Source organism: Staurois parvus, unplaced genomic scaffold, assembly GCF_062004578.1.
Source record: "Staurois parvus isolate SC_StPar_1 unplaced genomic scaffold, SC_StPar_1.0 ptg000988l, whole genome shotgun sequence".
Lineage (NCBI taxonomy): Eukaryota > Metazoa > Chordata > Amphibia > Anura > Ranidae > Staurois > Staurois parvus.
The window spans coordinates 4426427-4445420 of record NW_028318784.1 but is presented as its reverse complement, the minus strand read 5'-3'; the positions used below and the strand labels follow the sequence as shown (position 1 = coordinate 4445420).

The following is an 18994-nucleotide window of genomic DNA, read 5'->3' as shown; positions in this document are numbered from 1 at the left end:
GTTCGCGTCAAGAATGACGCCAAGGACTTTGGCTTGCGGGGCGGAAGTGATAGTGGAGTTGTTGGTGATGATGGATAGGATGGGGGGGGGGGTGTGGGCAGGGGGAAAGACGAGAAGCTCGGTTTTGGAGAGGTTAATCTTGAGGAAATGTAGCGACATCCAGTCTGAGATGTCATTTAGGAGGTGAGTGATGCGGGCGGAGATAGTGGGGGTGAGGTGAGGGGTGGAGAGGTAGATTTGGGTGTCGTCAGCATAGAGGTGATAGTTGAAGCCGTGAGATTGTATGAGTTTGCCCAGGGAGGAGGTGTAGATGGAGAAGAGAAGGGGTCCAAGGACAGAGCCTTGGGGGACCCCAACAGAGAGGGGGAGGGAGGGGGAGGTGGCACCATTGTAGGTGACACTGAAGGAGCGTCGGGATAGGTAGGATGAGAACCAAGAGAGAGCAGCATCTCCGATGCCAAGGGAGAGTAGTTTATTAAGAAGGAGGGGGTGGTCAACTGTGTCGAAGGCCGCAGAGAGGTCCAGGAGAAGGAGGACAGAGTAGTCGTCCTTGGCTTTGGCGTTGAGTAGGTCGTTAGTGATTTTGAGGAGGGCGGTTTCAGTGGAGTGTAGGGGATGGAAACCGGACTGTAGAGGGTCAAGGAGGTTATTGTCAGTAAGGTGGGAGCTTAGGCGATCGTAGACTAAGCGTTCAAGGAGCTTGGAGGTGAGTGGCAGCAGGGAGATGGGTCTGAGGTTGTTGGGGTCCGCGGGATCCAGGGAGGGCTTTTTGAGGATGGGGGTGATATGCGCGTGCTTTAGGGGGGAGGGGAATACGCCAGTAGAGAGGGAGAGATTGAAGATGTGGGTGAGGGAGCTGATGAGGGAAGAGGGGGGTGACCGGAGGAGTTGAGAGGGGATAGGGTCCAGGGGGCAGGTAGTGAGGCGGGCTTTTGAGAGGACTTTGGCGACTTCCTCAGTAGTGACAGGGCTGAGGGAGTGCAGTGCGGGGGGGGTTATGGTGGGCGGGGCATTGGGAGAGGAGGGGGGCAGTGCGGTTGTGAGGGCAGAGGAGGGGGGAGATGAAGGGGTGACGGGGGCGAGGAGGCTAGGTGGGGAGGTAGATTGCAAGTTGACGATGTCCTTACGGATAGCGTCAATCTTGTTGTGGAAATGGGTGGCAATTTCGTGGGCGGTGAGAGAGGTACTGAGTGGAGGAGGGGGGGGGGGAGAGCAGGGAGTTGAAGGTGGAGAAGAGTCGGCGGGGGCAGGAGGAGAGGGTGTTTATTAGGTTAACAAAGTAGGCCTGCTTGGCGGCGTGGAGGGAGGAGGTGTAGATAAGAAATGCAGATTTGTAGAGGGAGAAAGTATGAGGGGACCTGGTTTTGCGCCACAGTCTCTCCAGTGCGCGACTGCGACGTTTGAGGCGTTTAGTGCTGTCGGTCTGCCAGGGTTGAAGCGGTCTGGGTTTGATGATGCGTGTGGTAAGGGGTGCCAGAGAGTCTAGGGCAGCTGACAGTGAGTCATTGTACAAGGTGGTGGCTATGTCAGGACATGACAGTGAGAGGATGCTGTCGTGTAGGCAGTCGGCGGCAGAGTGGAGGGGGGCCGGGTTCAGGTTGCAGAGGTTGCGGCTGGTGATGGTTTGGCGTTTTTGAGGGGGGGGAATTGGGGGAAGGGGAGATGGAGAAGGTGATGAGGTGGTGGTCGGAGAGAGGGAAGGGGGTGTTCGCGAACTGGTTGAGGGTACAGAGGTGGGAAAAGACGAGGTCCAGGGTGTTCCCTCCGAGGTGGGTGGAGGATTGAGTGTGCTGTGTGAGCGCGAAAGAGGAGGTTAGGTGGAGGAATTGGGAAGTAGCCGGGGTGTTGTCGTTGATGGGGATGTTGAAGTCCCCGAGGATGATGGTGGGGAGCTCAGAGGAGAGGAAGAAGGGAAGCCAGGCGGCGAAGTCATCCAGGAAGCGGGCTATGGGTCCGGGAGGCCTGTAGATCACTGCGATCCTTAGGGGGGTGGGTGAGAAGAGTCGGATGCAGTGCGCCTCAAAGGAGGGGAAGGAAAGAGAGGGTGGGTTAGGGAGGACCTGGAAGGTGCTAAGCGGTGACAGGAGCAAGCCGACACCACCACCTCTGCGATCGCTCAGTCTTGGTGAATGGGTCCAGATGAGACCTCCATGAGTGAGTGCCGCAGGGGAGGTGGAGTCGGTGGCCTGTACCCAAGTTTCGGTGATTGCTAGGAGGTTGAGGGAGCGAGAGATGAAGAGGTCATGGATGGCGGTAAGCTTATTGCAAACCGAACGAGCATTCAGGAGTGCAACCGAGAGAGGGGGGATAGATATGGGGAGGAGGGGTACATGTATGAGGTTGAGGGGGTCGCGTCGGCTGGCGTGAGCAGGGGGGGCTCTAGGGGGGGTGTGAGGTGGTGAGGGGCCAGGGTTTGGGGAGATGTCCCCAGCTGATATGAGAAGGAGGAGGGAGAGGAAGGTGGCGTGGGAACGGGAGGTGTAGGAGCGCTTGGGTCTGAAAGTGGTGGCAAGTGGGTCAGCGGGGAAGTGGAGTAGCAGGAGGAGGTGGTGGGTGCCGTAGTGGGGAGAGGGGAGAAGTGAGGGGGCGATATAGAGCTGCTTAGCGGGGGTGGGTGGGTAGAGGAAGGCAGTTTTAGGGATGGAGGAGAGGAGGACAAGGAGGAGGAGCGCGGGCGGCATGTTGGGGTGAGCGGGGTGCAGGAAGGGTCAGGGTGGGTGAGGGGGTGCTGGTCAGGGATGGCGAAGCAGTGTCCGAAACGCAGTGGGAGGTGGCTGGTAGTCCCAGGTGGGGTGGAGGGCAGGGGATCCCTGGTGGGATGGTGGCCGTGCTATCCCTGGTGGGTTAGTAGCGATCCCTGGAGGGATAGTGGTTAGGGGTCCCTGGTGGTTAGGGTTTCTGGTGGGTGGTGGGATCCCTGGTGGCTGGCGGTGGGATGGTGGTTGGGCTCCCTGATGGGTAGTGGGTGCCCCTGGTGGAGTACCTGATGTCCTGGAGCGTCGGGGTGGAGGTGGATCCCTCCTATGTTAGGAGGACCGTTGGTGCTGGTGGTGGTAGCTTCCCCGGAGGAGCGGAGGCGTCCCGCTGCGATTCCAGCCACGGCCGGCAGGAAACACCGCGGCTTCGGGTGCCGTGGTAGGCCTCAAGCCGCTTCGGACTGCCGGAGCTCCGCTGGAGGGACGGAGTGTCTGTGTCCCCTTCAGGGTGTTGGTGGGGACATCGGCAGCAGGCTCAGGGGCCCGGATGGCAGCGGATCGGGCGCGGGGGCGCCGGAGCTGACGAGCACGTGGCTGCTCCGGGCGAGCTGGTACCCGGTGGTCGGGATGGACCCAGGGCCAGTGAGGGGGGCCCTGGGGAGGCTGGCTGATCGGCGGGGACCGGGGAACAGAGCAGCGGCGGCCTGGGCTGATGCCCGGCGATCCGGGTCGGCCGCGCCAAAAATCGAGGCCGCGGCTTCGGGTGCCGGGTAGGCCGCAAGTCCCGGAGGTCCGGGGAAAAGGTGCAGTGGCCTTACCTGGCTGATGAGCAGGGACCGAAGGATCGTGGGGCCCCCGTTAGGGTCCGCTGCTGCCCAGATGGCAGCGGATTGGGGCCAGGGGAGCAGGAGCTCGCCGACGCACGTGGTTACCCCAGCTTCCCTTCAGATGGGTTCAGACATATATGGTGGTGGTGGTGATGTTACTTCTTGCATTATTGGCTTGAAACCCTGGGACTAGGATGAGCCTATTGTAGACAAGGCACCAGCAGCTGGTGGTGGAAATACAATTCTACCTTGAGTTGTAACTTTTGCCAATTTTGCAATTAAAATAGACCTGAATCCATCCAATGTCTTTAATATATTACAATATAATATAATATATTCATTATTTTATATATATATATATATATATATATATATATATATATATATATACATATATATGTATTATATATATATATATGACCTGGCTGACTGTGAACTTTAAAAAAAAGTATATTATATAATATATTCTATAATCAAGATGTATCTTTAATGTTATGCTATTTATTAAAATGAAAATGGGTATAATGGCCAATTTTTTAGAAGTTACTGTAATAATAGGAGCTTGTTGTTTTGTGCCTCCATACGGCACACAGTTTTTTTTATTTATTTCTTGTATGTTAGATTGGCTGTTATTTTTGTCACAAACAATTCAATATAAATAATTTCTTAATAGAAATTCTTTTTTATTTTCAATTTATGATAGAAAAACATTTCACGGATCAAATACATCAATGTTCAATGAAGCTGTATCAAATAGAAGCCATCTGTTGCAACAAAAAGTTATTATTCGGAATCTTCCCTTCCCCTTGTTTATATAAATACAAAGAATACAATTAAGCATAATGTAATAAAATAATAAACTAAGAACAGCAATAATAGCTGCCTACCTTTGTCTAGCTTTTGTTTTTCAAACTATTGTTTACCAAAAAAGTTAACAGTCAAAGAATCCAAACTGCTTAAAATTCACTTAGCTGAATGTTCACTTGATGCACTTGTTGAGTTCATATCCATACAAAGCCTTTTTCTTCTTTTTACTTTAGTTTTTATTCCAGTACTTAAGGGGGCTGAGTCATTTTGCATCTTCTATGCCCACAATACAAGAACAGGAATTAGAGTGAACTATCACCTAAATGTTGGCAGCAGGTATGTTAAGTAGCATATGCACCTGTAAACTAGTAATGGGTCTTTAGAACGTTCTGCCTGTGTTCCAAATGGATATTGAAAAAGTAAAAATAACAATTTTACTGAAATAAAAAAAAAGTGAAATTACTACTCTCCCCATTTTCTTTTTCACTTAGGAAAAATAAAAAATAACCAGCATCTTGGTTATTTAAAGAAAAAAAACAAAACTAAATTGTGAATACTGTCTAATCTCCATAGTGTTTAGCAAAGGAACTTTGTAAGTTGATCTTACATTCCTAGTCTATGTTCCCAAAAAGATATTCAGAGATATTGATTTGATTTTATCCACTATCCCCCAAGACAGCTAGACTTTCTTTAGAGGCGTTACAGCTTCCTATTTCACAGGGAAGCATGGCATTATCAAACCTTAGAATGTACTATTATGCTGGCCAGCTGGTATATATTCACAGGTGTCTATTCACACAACTTTAAATGCTGCCACGTCTCTGGTTTCCTTTTATGAGACCCTTTCTAATTTTATATTTAGATGTGTTCTCCCTACTACTGAGGGCATTGCCACATAAAAAATGTCTCAGGGGATATATGATCAGTGCCTCTCTTTAATATCTGACAGCTCTCATTTACTCTTTCCTAACCAACCCCTTTGGTACAACCCTAGATTACCCCATTTGTACACATTACAGGATACTCTGTTGTAGGCAAGGCGTGGTCTTACTTATCTACATAAATTATATCACCTGGTTACGTTTAAAACCTTTCTGACCCTGCGCCAGGAACTAGGATTCCTGCTCACTGGCACTTTAGATATTTCAAGTAAAGACATGCTGCGAAGACACAGTTCGGGCTCCGATAAGTGGGATTTTCGAATTCTAAACTTGAACAAACTCCAATCCGCTCGACTCATACACATCTTATTTCTGCATATTATCTTCTTCTAATGAGTAAACCTTCCCCTCATTTATCTAAACTTCATACACTCTGGCTAGTAGATATTCCTGACATGTCTGACAAAACCTAACAGGAACTTTTTAATTCATACTCTTCTACGGTGATCTCTGCCAGAGATAAGCTTGTTCATTTGTGTTATTTACATAGACTATACTACACCCCACACCGTTTATTTTATTTCATAAGAGGGACTCACCTTTATGCCATAAATATGCTAAAGAAAATTGTGATTTTCTGCACATGGTGTGGTACTGTGATAGAGTTAGACCTTTTTGGTCAAGTATTACAGCTTTTATAGCTGACACCTTTGATTTTCCAAATATATGCAACTCTAAATGGTGTTTATTGAGTGTGTTTGAGGACTTAGACATCTCTGCCATGTCCAAACAATTATTGAGGCTCATGTTATATTATGCTATGAAATTAATAGCTCTTCATTGGCTTTCCTCTGACCCTGTGCATATAGGCTTGTGGAAGAAACTAATTAACTAAACCTTGCCTCTGTGTAAGCTGACATATGAGGCTAGAGGGCACCCAGGGAAATTTTATAACATTTGGGGATGCTGGCTAGATACACAGGACACTGCAGACTCTCTCCTCTTTTTAATAGTGGAATCTACACCATAGTTTCCTTACTTGTGTATTGTTATGACAGCCATATTTAATGCTTGGCCATCACACAGTTTAATAAGCAAAGGCAGGACTTTGTTGATGGGGCTTTTCAGGCACAGGCCCTCCAGCTTATTTTGCTTAGAACATGGGTGAGCACAACAATAACCCTTTTTTTGCCAAATTTCTGAAATATTCAGAATATTTCTCTGTGAATGTACCTTTATTTGCATATACAGAATATTTTTCTGACAATATACCTTTATTTGCATATACAGAATTCTTTTCTATGAATGTACATTTATTTGCATATACTCAATAAAACCTAGTTAATAAAAAAGTTGATCTTACATTGATGACCTATACAGTACCTGAGCAAAGGATTCTGGAAGAGCCCTACACTCTAGTCTTTGAAAAAGTACGGGTAAATTTAAATCTTTTGTTTTTTTATACTTTGGTCATTGTTAAATGAATTGTCATGTTCCATCGGTCAGAGAGGCAGATCACAGTGATTTTTTAGCTATTTTCTCTTAAAACAACTTAACAATTTCGAAAGACTTACAGACTACTATGAACCAGGGATTAAGAGATTCCAACCCTAAATTCTTCTGTGAGATCTCTGGGAAGTTTCAGGTCTGCCTCTACCATGGCTCCATGGTGTATCCCTGGGGTTCTCAAAGTTTGTAAATCTCAAACATTTGGCTGAAAGGTTTGCAGGTTCCCCAAAAGAAATATGGAGCCAATATTTTATATGGATAACCCAATCTCCATTCTAAAAAAGAGATTGGGCTCATAGCAGCCACTCAGTGGGGATGATTTACTAAAACTGTGCAAAATCTGGTGTGGCACTGCATAGAAACCAAGCTTCCAGTTTTTTTTTTGTCAAAGCTTAATTGAATAAGCTGCAGTCAGAAGCTGATTGGTTTATATGCACAGCTGCACCAGATTTTGCGCTCTTCAGTTTTAGTAAATCAACACCAATGTGTGTTGGAAAAAACTGACAATTCTGTGTAGGGTAGAATTGAATAATACGGTTTTTTCCTGATAAACTTCAGTGTGGTTTGCCTTAAGGTTTATGAAGTTTGAACAAAGTTTTTGGGACTGTTTGCAAACCAAGATACCCACTGCCCATGAATTGGCCCAGTTAATATTAGATCTTGATTTGTATGGCTTGGTTCAATCATCTCTATTAATAATACTCATTTCTTCTATTGCTTCAAAGGTCTGCTTGCACCACTATGGTTTCTATATCTTTCCAAAAGTACTGTAACCATTAACTGTGAGAATTGAACAGATAGTAGACTATTACATATGTATCATTGGTAATCAGTAGAGCTCCTCATAATTGGTGGCACTACAGATTTAAACTTCAACACAGGGACAGCTCAAGCTCACATGTAAATTAGGCAAATGTCCATAACTTGTTAGTGTGTGAGCTCATTATTTATTTGTCTTGTCTTAAGTTCTCATTTAAATGTATATTAAAGAATATGTTACCCCAACATTTCATATTCTTGATGTGTGTCTGTTGTACCATGCACTTGTGCTAAAAAATACATTGTTCTATTTGTATTGCTTACATTGTGTGAAATACCTGGTGTTCCTGCCAGTTCCCCTGATTTTCTGTTTTAAACTGACCATGGTAGGTATGGAAGCACATCCATTCCAGAGTGGTCAGTTTTCTGGCTGAGAGAACAGCGTGCCTGTTGTCCAACGGTTAGAGTTGTACCAACATGCCCCCCTGCATAGCCATCCATTGGGAAGGTCGATGCATTGTTGTTTCCCCACGCCTAGTTCTTTAAGCCCCTGATGCAGCAGAAGTAAAGAAATGCTTTAAAGTAGGAATGCTTTCAAAAATATATGATTTAATAGTTTATTTTTATCAATTTTCAAAATGCAAAGTGAGTGAACAGAGGAAAAATCTAAATAAATTCAATATTTGGTATGACTACTCTTTCTTCAACCACTTGAGTTCAAACCAGCATCTATTCAAGTCAATCAAGCTCTTTTGAAGAAGCACAAAAAAAAGGCAACTTTGAGGACTGTAGATGAAATGGTCGGCCAAGGAAACTTAATGCAGCAGATGAAAGACACATCATGCTTACTCCCCTTTGACATTGGAAGATGTCCAGCAGTGCCATCAGCACAGAACTGATGGGAAGCAGTGGGAGCAGGGTACACCTATACTGTTCAGAGATGTCTGGTTAAAGTGGTCTTTATGGAAGAATTTCGGCCAAAAAGCCATACATCCAACATGGAAACAAGGCTAAGCGATTAAACTATGCACGCAAACATAGGAACCGGGGTGCAGAAAAATGGCAGTAGGCTTTCTAGACTGATGAGTGAAGCATGGTCAAGATTCTTTGGAAATTTGGGGATGCATTTCTGCAAATGGAGTTGGAGATTTGGTCAGGATCAATGGTGAGAAATAAAGGCAGGTACTTATCCATCATACCATACCATCAGGGAGGTGTGTGATTGGCCCCACATTTATTCTGCAGCAGGAAAATTACCCCAAACATACAGCCAATGTCATTAAGAACCATCTTCAATGTGAATAAGATCAAGGAGTCCTGGAAGTGATGGTTTGGCCCCCACAGAGCCCCGCTCTCATCATCATGGAGTCTGTCTGGGATTACATGAAAAGACAGAAAGATATGAGGCAGCCTACATCCGCTGAAGATCTGTGGTCCTCCAAGATTTCTGGAACAACCTACCTGCCTAGTTCCTTCAAAAACTGTGTGCAAGGGGGGCACATGTTCGGCTTCCCAGAGTACAGCTGCATGTTGTAGAAGCTCCGCTTCCACCTCCGCTATTGCCTGCTTTCCGGGGTCAGTCTACCATCTGATTCTCACACTAGCAAGCCTAACACCCTCAGGAATACCTGGTGCATGCTGTCAACTAAGAAAAAAAGTAAGGGGACCGCTCAAAAGTCTCTTACTAACTATCTACTGAGGAGTGTTGCAGCATGTCTCAAGATGGAGCCGGCAGAGCATCCCCTCCACATTTCTCATAGGACACAGCAGCCTTGCCTTCTGCACAGGACTGTGAGTACTCTCAGCAGCTTACAAAGGGGATTTAGAAAACTGCCTGGACTCTATGTACACTAAATTAGCTGCTAAATTTCAATCGCAGCTTCATAAGAGCACTAATGTCCTCTCCCAGGAGATAGCTGCACTTGGGGCCAGAACAGATCGCTTAGAAACTAAACATGATGAACTCAGGTTGGCCTATGGCGAATTTTCCAGAGATCACAAACTTTTCCACTCTGCCTTTAATCAATTACAGGCACAGATGGAGGATTTGGATAACCGTAATTGCATGAATAATCTGCAAGTCCGTGGGGTTCCCGAGATGGTTACTGATCTTTCACTGGCCATGCTTAGGTTATTCAAATCTCTTCTCCTAGATTAGGACTTTAAAGCTTTTGCTCGTGATCGGATGCACAGAGCATTACTTCCCAAACCCACTGCAGACAAACCCCCTCACAACATAGTCCTGTTTATGAAAGATTTCCTGGTTAAGGAGGACATTCTTAGGGCTGCTCCTAACACATCAGCAATATCCCTGGAGGGTTTGCCTCTCCAAATATTCCCAGATAACTCCCAAGCCACTTTGGAGAAGTGGCATACAATGAAGGAGATCACTGCGGCCCTCTCTTTGGCTCGTATTCGCTATAAAAGGGGTTTTCCCTTTAAGTTGATCATCCCCCACAATGGAAGCATGTACATGGCCACTAATCTTTTGGAAGGTCAGGAAATCTTGGTGAAGCTGTGTCTTGCAGAAGCTGCTGCACCTCAGAGACCACCCTCAACCCCTCGGATATCTCCTATTTGGAACACTCCACCCCCACGTCATGACAGGAGGAGGATTTGACATGAGGCGGGCTGACAGTGAACTTATCTACATACTCTTCTGGCTCGCATCAGATTGTTATGTGGGACAGGTCCTTGGTATTTTATTTCTGGTGGAGTCCGTCATGTTTGGGCTGACTCCCTCTATCCCTTGACGTGTAGAATTTGACCTTTATGAGTCGAATGTCTTTAATTTTTTTCTTGCAGGCTGGATCTATGGAGGCTGGTGCCATGCTACTCCACCCTGTTGGCACGCATGGTCAGCAGAGATATTGTCGTTTTGTGGAGTTATTGTTCTGGTCTCCATGTTTGTTGGCTGTGGGGTTTGGGTCATTTTGGCCCTTGGAGAATATGGTTTTCTGTCTTTTCAGGTGGGGAGAATTATCTACCTGATCCATGGTTTGTTTCTAGTACTGTAGTTATAGGGGCCTGTTTGGCCTCGCTTTTTTCTTTACTTGTTTTTGTTTTCATTCTTAATGATTTCTGGTATAATAATGTTATTATGGGCTTTTTGATATTTTTTCAAGAATGGTGATCCATTGCCTCTCCCATAATGTCCAGGGTTTTAATTCACCAAATACATGCAGGACAGCATTCCATCAGTACAAACGGCTAGGGGCGAAAATTCTTTTATTGCAGGAGACTCATTTCGCAGTAGATAAACACCCTACTTTCTTTCATAAATCCTATAAACAGGCTTTCTACATATTGCACTCCTCTAAACGAAAGGGGGTGGCAATATTCCTCCACAATTCTTTCCCTTTAGAAGTTCAGCAGGTCTACCAAGATCTGAAGAGTAGGTTCATTATTATCAATGGCACCCTCTTAGGTCGTGAACTTACGATAGCTAATGTTTATAAGCTAATTGGGCCCAGGCAACATTTTTTAAAAAATTTTTCAACATTCTTGACAAGTATCTGTCTTCTCATTTGTTGGTGAATGGCAATTTCAATCTGGTGGCCAATCCGTTGATAGATAGGAGTACCTCTTCATCCCTCTCCCCAGCTTTCCCGAAATCCCTTACGAAATGCCTAGACTCATTCCAATTGACGGATTCTTGGAGGGCGCATAATGTTGGGGATAAAGACTATACTTTTTATTCCTACCCTCACAATTCCTATGCTAGATTGGATTATATTCATTACTCTCCAATTATCCTTGCCAACTCCACGGATGCTGGTATTCATCTGTTTCCTTGGTCTGATCATCATGTTGTATGATTGTCCATCGCTTTTATAGGCCTAGCGGACACCCCTTACTCCTGGCATCTGAATGATTCTATGCTCGCAGACCCCGACTCTCGTCAACAAGTAGCTATGTCGAATCAGGAGTATTTTCAGCTAAATAACACTTCAGACACTTCCTCAGCCATGCTATGGATAGTGCACAAGGCGGTTCTTCATGGCCTCCTTAATTCTATGGTGGCTACTAGAAACAGAGAATGTTGGCGGCAGATTCATACGCTTACTAAGGAGCTGGAAATCCATTATAGAACTCATATCGGTAACCCGTCCTTGCTGAACAAGCACATGATAGCCCAAAAGCGCCTTGAGCTTCATACCCTACTGTCCCAGAAAACTGAGAAAGCACTGTGTTGGTCTAAGGTGTCCTTTTTACTACATAGTAATTCAGCCTCTACTACTACCTAATCAATTCGCCCCCCTCATGTATATAAGTTACATAATAAAAAGGTACTATTTCTTCATTGCCCCATGAGGTTTTGGATATTTTTAAAGATATGTATTCCTCCCTATTAGCCCCTCCCCGTACAGTAACTCCTCCCACGGCTGAATCCTGGTTTGATTCTGTACCTCTCCCCTCTCACTCCTTCTTAGGCCTCAGCTCTTAAGTCCCCATGTACGCTGGAGGAAGTCCTTAGGGTAATTAATACTTTGAAATGGTCCACGGCCCCAGGCCCAGATGGGTTCTCAGCCAGCTACAATAAACACTTTGCACCTCTTCTTGCCCAGTATTTGGTTGTGATGTTTAATGGGGTTTTACAGGGGGATAGGTTCCCCGATGAGATGCTCTTAGCTAACATGTCTTTGTTGCCTTAAAATATCACCTTTTTCAGCAAAATTATAGACTTATCTCTGTTTTAAATAATGATTTAAACATTTTAAGTCATATTTTGGCAGATAGACTGGCCCCTATAATCTCTTCCTTAGTTTCGCCTGACCAATCAGGGTTTATTCCAAATAGGCTCATTACGGATAACATACGACTTACTCTAAATTTCATACAAGATTGTAATTTGCATTCCAAAGTAGTCTTATTACTAAGCATAGACATTAATAAAGCATTTGATAGTGTCCTTTGGTTTTTTCTGTTTTCGCTTTTACAGCGTATGGGATTTCATAATGAATTTATCTCAGGTGTATAGGCATTATATAACTCCCCTCAAACAAGGATTAGTCTGCCTAGCTGCAATTCTGATTTTTGTTCTCTGGGCAGGTGCACCCGCCAGGGTTGCCCCCTTTCACCCCTACTGTTTGCATTTTGGTTTCTCAATTCAAATTATGCATGTATGCTGCTGATGTTATGCTGTTTCTTACTAACCCATTGGTATCGTTGCCTAATTTATGTTCCTTGTTGAATGATTTTGCATCCATATCAGGTCTTACTGTTAACTTCTCCAAATCATTGGCTATGCCCATCAATATTGCTCAGCCCTTAGGTGAGTCCCTCCGGGGTTCTTTTCCATTTCGTTGGGCCATGGGCCGGATTTCATATTTAGGTGTTTATCTTGTGAGTCACAGCGGTGAAAATAAACATTTTGCTTAAATTCCTATATTTATTTAAGGAGCTCCCAATACATGTTTCTAAATCATTTCTTGATCACTTCCAAAGGGTGGTTAATAATCTTATTTGGCAGAATCGACATCCTCGCTTTACCTCTCTAGTCTTATACAAATCGCAATGGGCAGGGTGTCTAGGCCTCCCTAATTTTTGGCTCTACTATTTATCCACTCGCTTTTCCCAAGTTGCACAATGGGCCGTTATTAAATCCCCAATCCCTTGGGTTAGATTTGAATCTCAGTCAATACGCCCATTTTACCTTCGGGTTTGTTATGGACTAATATCCTGCCATACTCCTTGTCAGTTTATAACTTTATAGTGTTTCACATGTTAACACTTTGTTCCCGATATAAATCTAAATTGGGCTTAGTCTCCCCTGTCTCTCCGGGATCGCCTTTTTTTGGGGATCCAAATTTTGCCACAGCTTTCTCATGTCCACTTGCAAATTATTGATGGTATGACCGAGCCCTTATTAGACTAACAGACCTTCAAAGAGCAGGGTCATTTATCTCTTTTGACCTGCTGCACACCCTCTTTGATGCCCCACTTCAAGACCATTATCATTATCTACAAACATGTCACTTTTTTTAGTTCCCATTTTGGTCAGACACCATCTTTACCAATTACCTATTTTAAACATATCTGCGGTGACTCTCCTAGAGGTAAAGGCCTTAGTTCAGACCTATATTGCCTTTTCCTGGATGCCTATTATACCTCTCCCCCTCTTTATAGATTGAAATGGGAGCTTGACTGTAATGTCACATCCTCGAGATGATGACTGGGACTCCATGTTGGATAACATATGCAGGGGTTCTATATCCCTTTCTGTTCGAGAGACGACCCTTAAGGCTCTTACCTGTTGGTATTATACCCTTCCAGATTAATGATATGTTCCCAGGAGTCTTGGACCTCTGTTTTAGGGGTTGCGGCCTTGCTGGAACTTTTGCACACATGTTTTGGGCCTGTTCTGGTCTTTCCCTGATATGGCGTAGGATATCAGAGGTCGCCTGTACTTTGGCGGGTTCTCCTGTTATTCTGTCGCTACAGATTTGTTTATTGGGTTCACCCATTCTGGGTGTTCCTGCCAGTTTTATGAGGTTGATTCGTACTATCTGTGTTTCCACCCTATGGGCCATAGCCCTGCATTAGAACTCACCTGTAGTCCCATTAGCTTCTGTTTTACAGAGAATTGATATGGTCATGCTCATGGAACATATCCATTACACTTTATTAGATAGGATTAATTTATTCAACAATAAACGGGATGGTTGAAGAATACATTGGCATCTTCTATAGACTGAATTCCTATCTAAACCAGATCTATCCTCATTTTTTGTGAGTTGTGATGTTGATATGCCAGCATTGTTATATGCTTCTTTTTTGTACTTGATTTTTACTTTGTGATTGTTTGACCTGTTTGCACCTTTCTTACTGTTCAACGTGCTATATTTTATAATGCACAGTCTTTGTATTTTGTCTTTCTAGTAAAAAAGTTTGTAAACAAAAAAAAAAAACTGCGTGCAAGTGTATCTAGAAGAATTGATGCTGTTTTGAAGGCAAAGGGTGGTCACACCAAATTTGATTTGATTTGTTTTGAAGGCAAAGGATGGTCACACCACATTTGATTTGATATTCTTATTCTACAGCATTATTTATATATATTTATATATATATATATATATATATATATAACAAATGTTTTGCCTTTAATTTCTATTTCAAACTGAAGGGTTAACAATTACATACATATACATAAAAAGTAAATCCAAAACAAAAATATTTAAACAGAATCACCTACCTGGCATGCCTAAACGGTAACCAGTGGTAAAGTTGGCCATAAATCCTTTTGCTGTTGTAGTTGAATCTGATGTGAAATACACTGTCATCTGACTGGTTGTGGAGAAGACATCAGGCAATGGATTAAGTCCTGTATAAACAGCTAAATAAAAGAAAAACATTTACATATAATACTACTGAGGTTGAACAGTTCTTGACATTTATGTAGACACTTTTATTGGTTATTGTCATTGCTTGTGTTATTGGTGTAATGTGTGTAAAAAGCAGCAGTGGCATTTAATGCTCACTCTCCCATGTTTGCATATACAGTATCACAAAAGATGTTTATTTATTTATTTATTACAGCACTCCTTACACAGATTTCATTATTTCATATATTTACTAATATATCGCTGATTAAAGTGGAACTTCAGATAAAAAACTAAATACACAGATGAACTACATATCAGGAAACTTTTTTACTTGCCAGATACTGTATTTTGTATTGTTGTCTATCCAGTTCTAAGATTTGCACAATCCTCACACAGCACAGCCAGAAAGATTACGTGACATGTTCTGTTAGAATTTTAAATTACAGTAGTGTCCTTTTCTCACAACAGCCTTTTGATTGGACAGTAAAAGAGCAACAGATTAAGGATGCCTCTACTCCTTCACCAGCATGATCCTTGTCAATGCATTTGCATGTTGCCTATGTGATTGTGATTGGCACTCATTCCTGCTCTTCCAATTTCTTGTTTAAATGCTGCTGTATAGGGGTTTGCAAGAAGCTGATACCAAGTCAAATTCAGGTATGTACACGGATTGCATTAAAAAGTTTTAGAATAGAACTAAAGGCAAAACATTTTTTTTTCATTTTTGATTGTGTAAAGGAGGGTTATAACACCTGTAAGGTTTATTATTGCCATCTGTGTTCCATTAGTTAGACTTTCCTTGACTTCCTACCCAATAAACAAAAAGGACTTTAGTGAAAATTCCTGTAAAGTGAGGGAATCCTGGCTGACATCAGGGTCACCAGAACTAGTGTCCCTATTGGAAGATATCCCCACTATTCTTGTTCTGGGGCCAACCCACAATTTTGGACTTACTTTTACTTTAACGTTTGGTTATATTGATAAACAAGACTAATAGTGAGGGTGAATCTCCCTAATAGTTCTGCCTGGAGTTGGGCTTTAAAGACCAACTCCAGAAATTAAAAGAATAATAATCCACCCTTGCAGTGCACCCTCCCCACACTGCAAGGGTTAAATGCTTATTATGTCCAGGGGTGCATGAGTAAGATCTAAATACTTATCTCATTCTTCACTCCAGCAGGGTCCTCTAGTGTTGTGTTTTTTTTTGTGCAACCAACTGGTTAAATTATAAAAACATACTCATCTCAGCATCCATGAAAGGGATGATGATTTCCCTGACTACACTCTTTTATTCAGACAGTGGGAATACACAGAGCAGAATGGCAGTGTTGCGACTGACTTCCATTTAACAAAGAGGGGTACACATGTATTAAAATGTGCCCGGTTCAGCAGGAATTCGATATATGTATACCCAGCCTAAAGTGTTTCTAATGGCTCAAGGCTTTTTACCTTAATGCATTTAGGTAAAAAAACTTTCTGGGTGTAGACTCCCCTGCAGCCCCCCCCCCACAGTACTTACCCAAGCCCCATCTCAGTCCAGCAAGTTCAGAGCAGTGTCTCTCCCAGGTCCCTCTCTCCTCATTGACTCACACATTAGTGGGAGCCATTGGCTCCTACTACCATCAATCACAACCAGTGAGCCAATGAGGAGAGAGTGGGGTTGGGGCCAAGCCTTGCTCTGTGTTTAATTGGACAAACAAAGCACTTCTCAAGATTTGGTCTGCTCAAATGCCTCTTTATCAAGAGGCTTACTATTTGGGGCACTTTGCAGGACTGCCGGCTGGTGACCCAAAAAGAAGAGGATCAGGGCTGCCAAAAGCATTGCACAGAGCAGGTAAGTATAACATGTTTGTTAGGTTTTTTTAATATTTCTCTTAGGATCACTTTAAGGTCAGTAACCAAAACTTTAACCACTAGACTTATCCAGCATTTAACCTTTGCAGTGAAGAGGATGGGGAAACTGCATGGGTGGATTTTTTAAAAAAATCCTGAACTTAAGCTTTCGGACTTTAAAGAAAATAAGCCAGGCAGCATTTACTTTTCAAAAACCATTCTGGCAAATAACAGTTGCCAGATTGTAAATCCCCATCTGGCTTGAGTTCACTCTTTCATCAATAGATGACTGACAGTACTGAGCTCAGTAAGATATCCATAAGTTAACATTACTATTAGCATAATATTACTGACAGGCACCATCATTTCCAATGTAAATGCAGACAAACGTACCCGCACATTAATTTACAGTCCAAGTACCCCAAATTTGCACTTTTGTATACTTTCTGGTAATGTGGGCTGTAGACATTGCACCAGTTCACCTACCCCATGTTCTTACTGGCTCATCATTATGAAAAAAAGTTGACATGACTTGCAAAAAGGAATCTATGGAAGGCAGAGTGCAGCCTGTACTTGAAAAAAAAAGAAAGGTTGAAATGTTGTGCTTACTGCAGCCTGAAAGTCAGGGAACTTGAATGGTAAAAAAATGTACCTGGTAGTACACAGAGCCGGCACTATTTGCTGTCTGTATTTCAATGCTGGAGCTTGTCAGTACTGATAGGGTACTGACCGTTGTAGCTTAAAGTGGAGTTCCAGCTGAAAAAAAAAAAAAAGTCACCAGCTACAAAAACTGTAGCTGCTGACTTTTAAAATACAGCCACTTACCTGTCACATGTCCCAGAAGACTACGGGGAGGGAAGACAACTTCCCCTTCCAATTGCCTAGGCGATCGCAGTGGAAGTGGAAGCGGGTACCCGCTCCCCAAAGGTGCCAATCCTTAATGTGGAGCGGGGGACAAAGCATTAAAGCAGAACTTCCCCTTCTGGGTGGAACTCCGCTTTAAGTAATGTACGTTAAATAATGAGGTTGGAAGGCCATTCTTCTGCAGCACAGAATGGTAGAGTAAACTTATAAGATGTAGTGCTGATGACATATGTTAGAGATGCTGTATATAGCCCTACAGAACAGACAGTGACAGTCCACATGTGTTTATCTGCTGCTTCTCTGCAAACAGGAAATAGGAACTTTCTTATAGAGAAAACATATAGAGCTTAACCACAGGAATCAGCTACAAGCTATAAACACTGACATCTGCTGGCTGAAGAATATATCTCTGTTGAATCTTGATAATGATATAGTTGTACAAAAATACATGAACAATGTATTCCAACAACATATATCTTAAATTATTACTTAATGCCCAATGACATTTTAGTTTAATCAGCTAATAACATTCCAGGTGCATCAAATAAAATATGGGTTTAAAGTTTTAAAGTTCCTTTCTTTAGAAAGCAGCCACAGCCTAAGTAGAAAAGACTCTTCCCTGCCAGCATACTGCAAAGAAGAAACCCTGCTCTCTTTATGGAAGCTGTAGTCCCTATGTAGAGGTCTAAATGTACTCTGCAGACCTTTAAATCTGCAATCAGTGAAATTCATACTCCATGCTGATTAAAGAGCTCTGGCTCTGACCCAGTTCATGTCTAACCTTTTGCAGAGATCCCACTATTTTCACACAGAAAGTAAGGGTCCTTCTCTGCAACATGTTGGTGGTGGACCAGCTTTTCTACTCAAGCTGTGGCTGTTTTTTTTTAAGAAAACAAACAACCAGTCTTTGATCACCATTTGTATAGTAGGAAGTCTGCTTATACAACTTCAGCTTCACAGTACAGGCATGGCACAGACAAGCACCACACCTATGGCTAGCCATACATAGAGCACAGATAGTGAACAGTTGCAGTCCAGTCTTGGCTCTCTCACAGCAAGGTTCAGGAAAAGCGTAAAGCTGTACAATCTTCTGCTTCAACTGTGTTTATTGCAAATGTTCATCAAATGTCAAGCTAGAAAAGCCTTGGCTCGTTTTACGCAACAACACTTAATCATGGTTTACAGTTATGTGCTAACGCGCAAACGCATCAAATCTGTGACAACCTGACATTTAATGAAACCTTTACAATAAATGCAGTTACAGTGGAAGATTATTAGGGTTTACCTTTTCCTTTGGATCTTACCACAGCACAGGCAGCTGATTATAGAACAAAATTCATAGCTAGAGCTGACCTGACCCAATAGCAATGATCAAGTCTTTACCAGATGATTCTTTCATGCTTCTACTGACAAGTATATGTTAGGAACATTCAATTAGTGCTCTAAACTGGTACAAAGGAAATATCATCATTTGCTAGCAAGCTAGTATTAAG

General features: G+C 43.3%; 1 protein-coding gene across 1 annotated transcript in view; it reads right to left on the bottom strand.

The window, feature by feature from the left end:
• The window catches only part of TMPRSS15 (transmembrane serine protease 15), a 450422-nt gene that overhangs the window by 204754 nt on the left and 226674 nt on the right, over positions 1-18994 (bottom strand). Inside the window, exon 17 of the mRNA XM_089657394.1 lies at positions 14675-14815. Coding sequence (XP_089513520.1) covers positions 14675-14815 — 141 coding nt within the window. The remainder of the gene's footprint in view (positions 1-14674; positions 14816-18994) is intronic.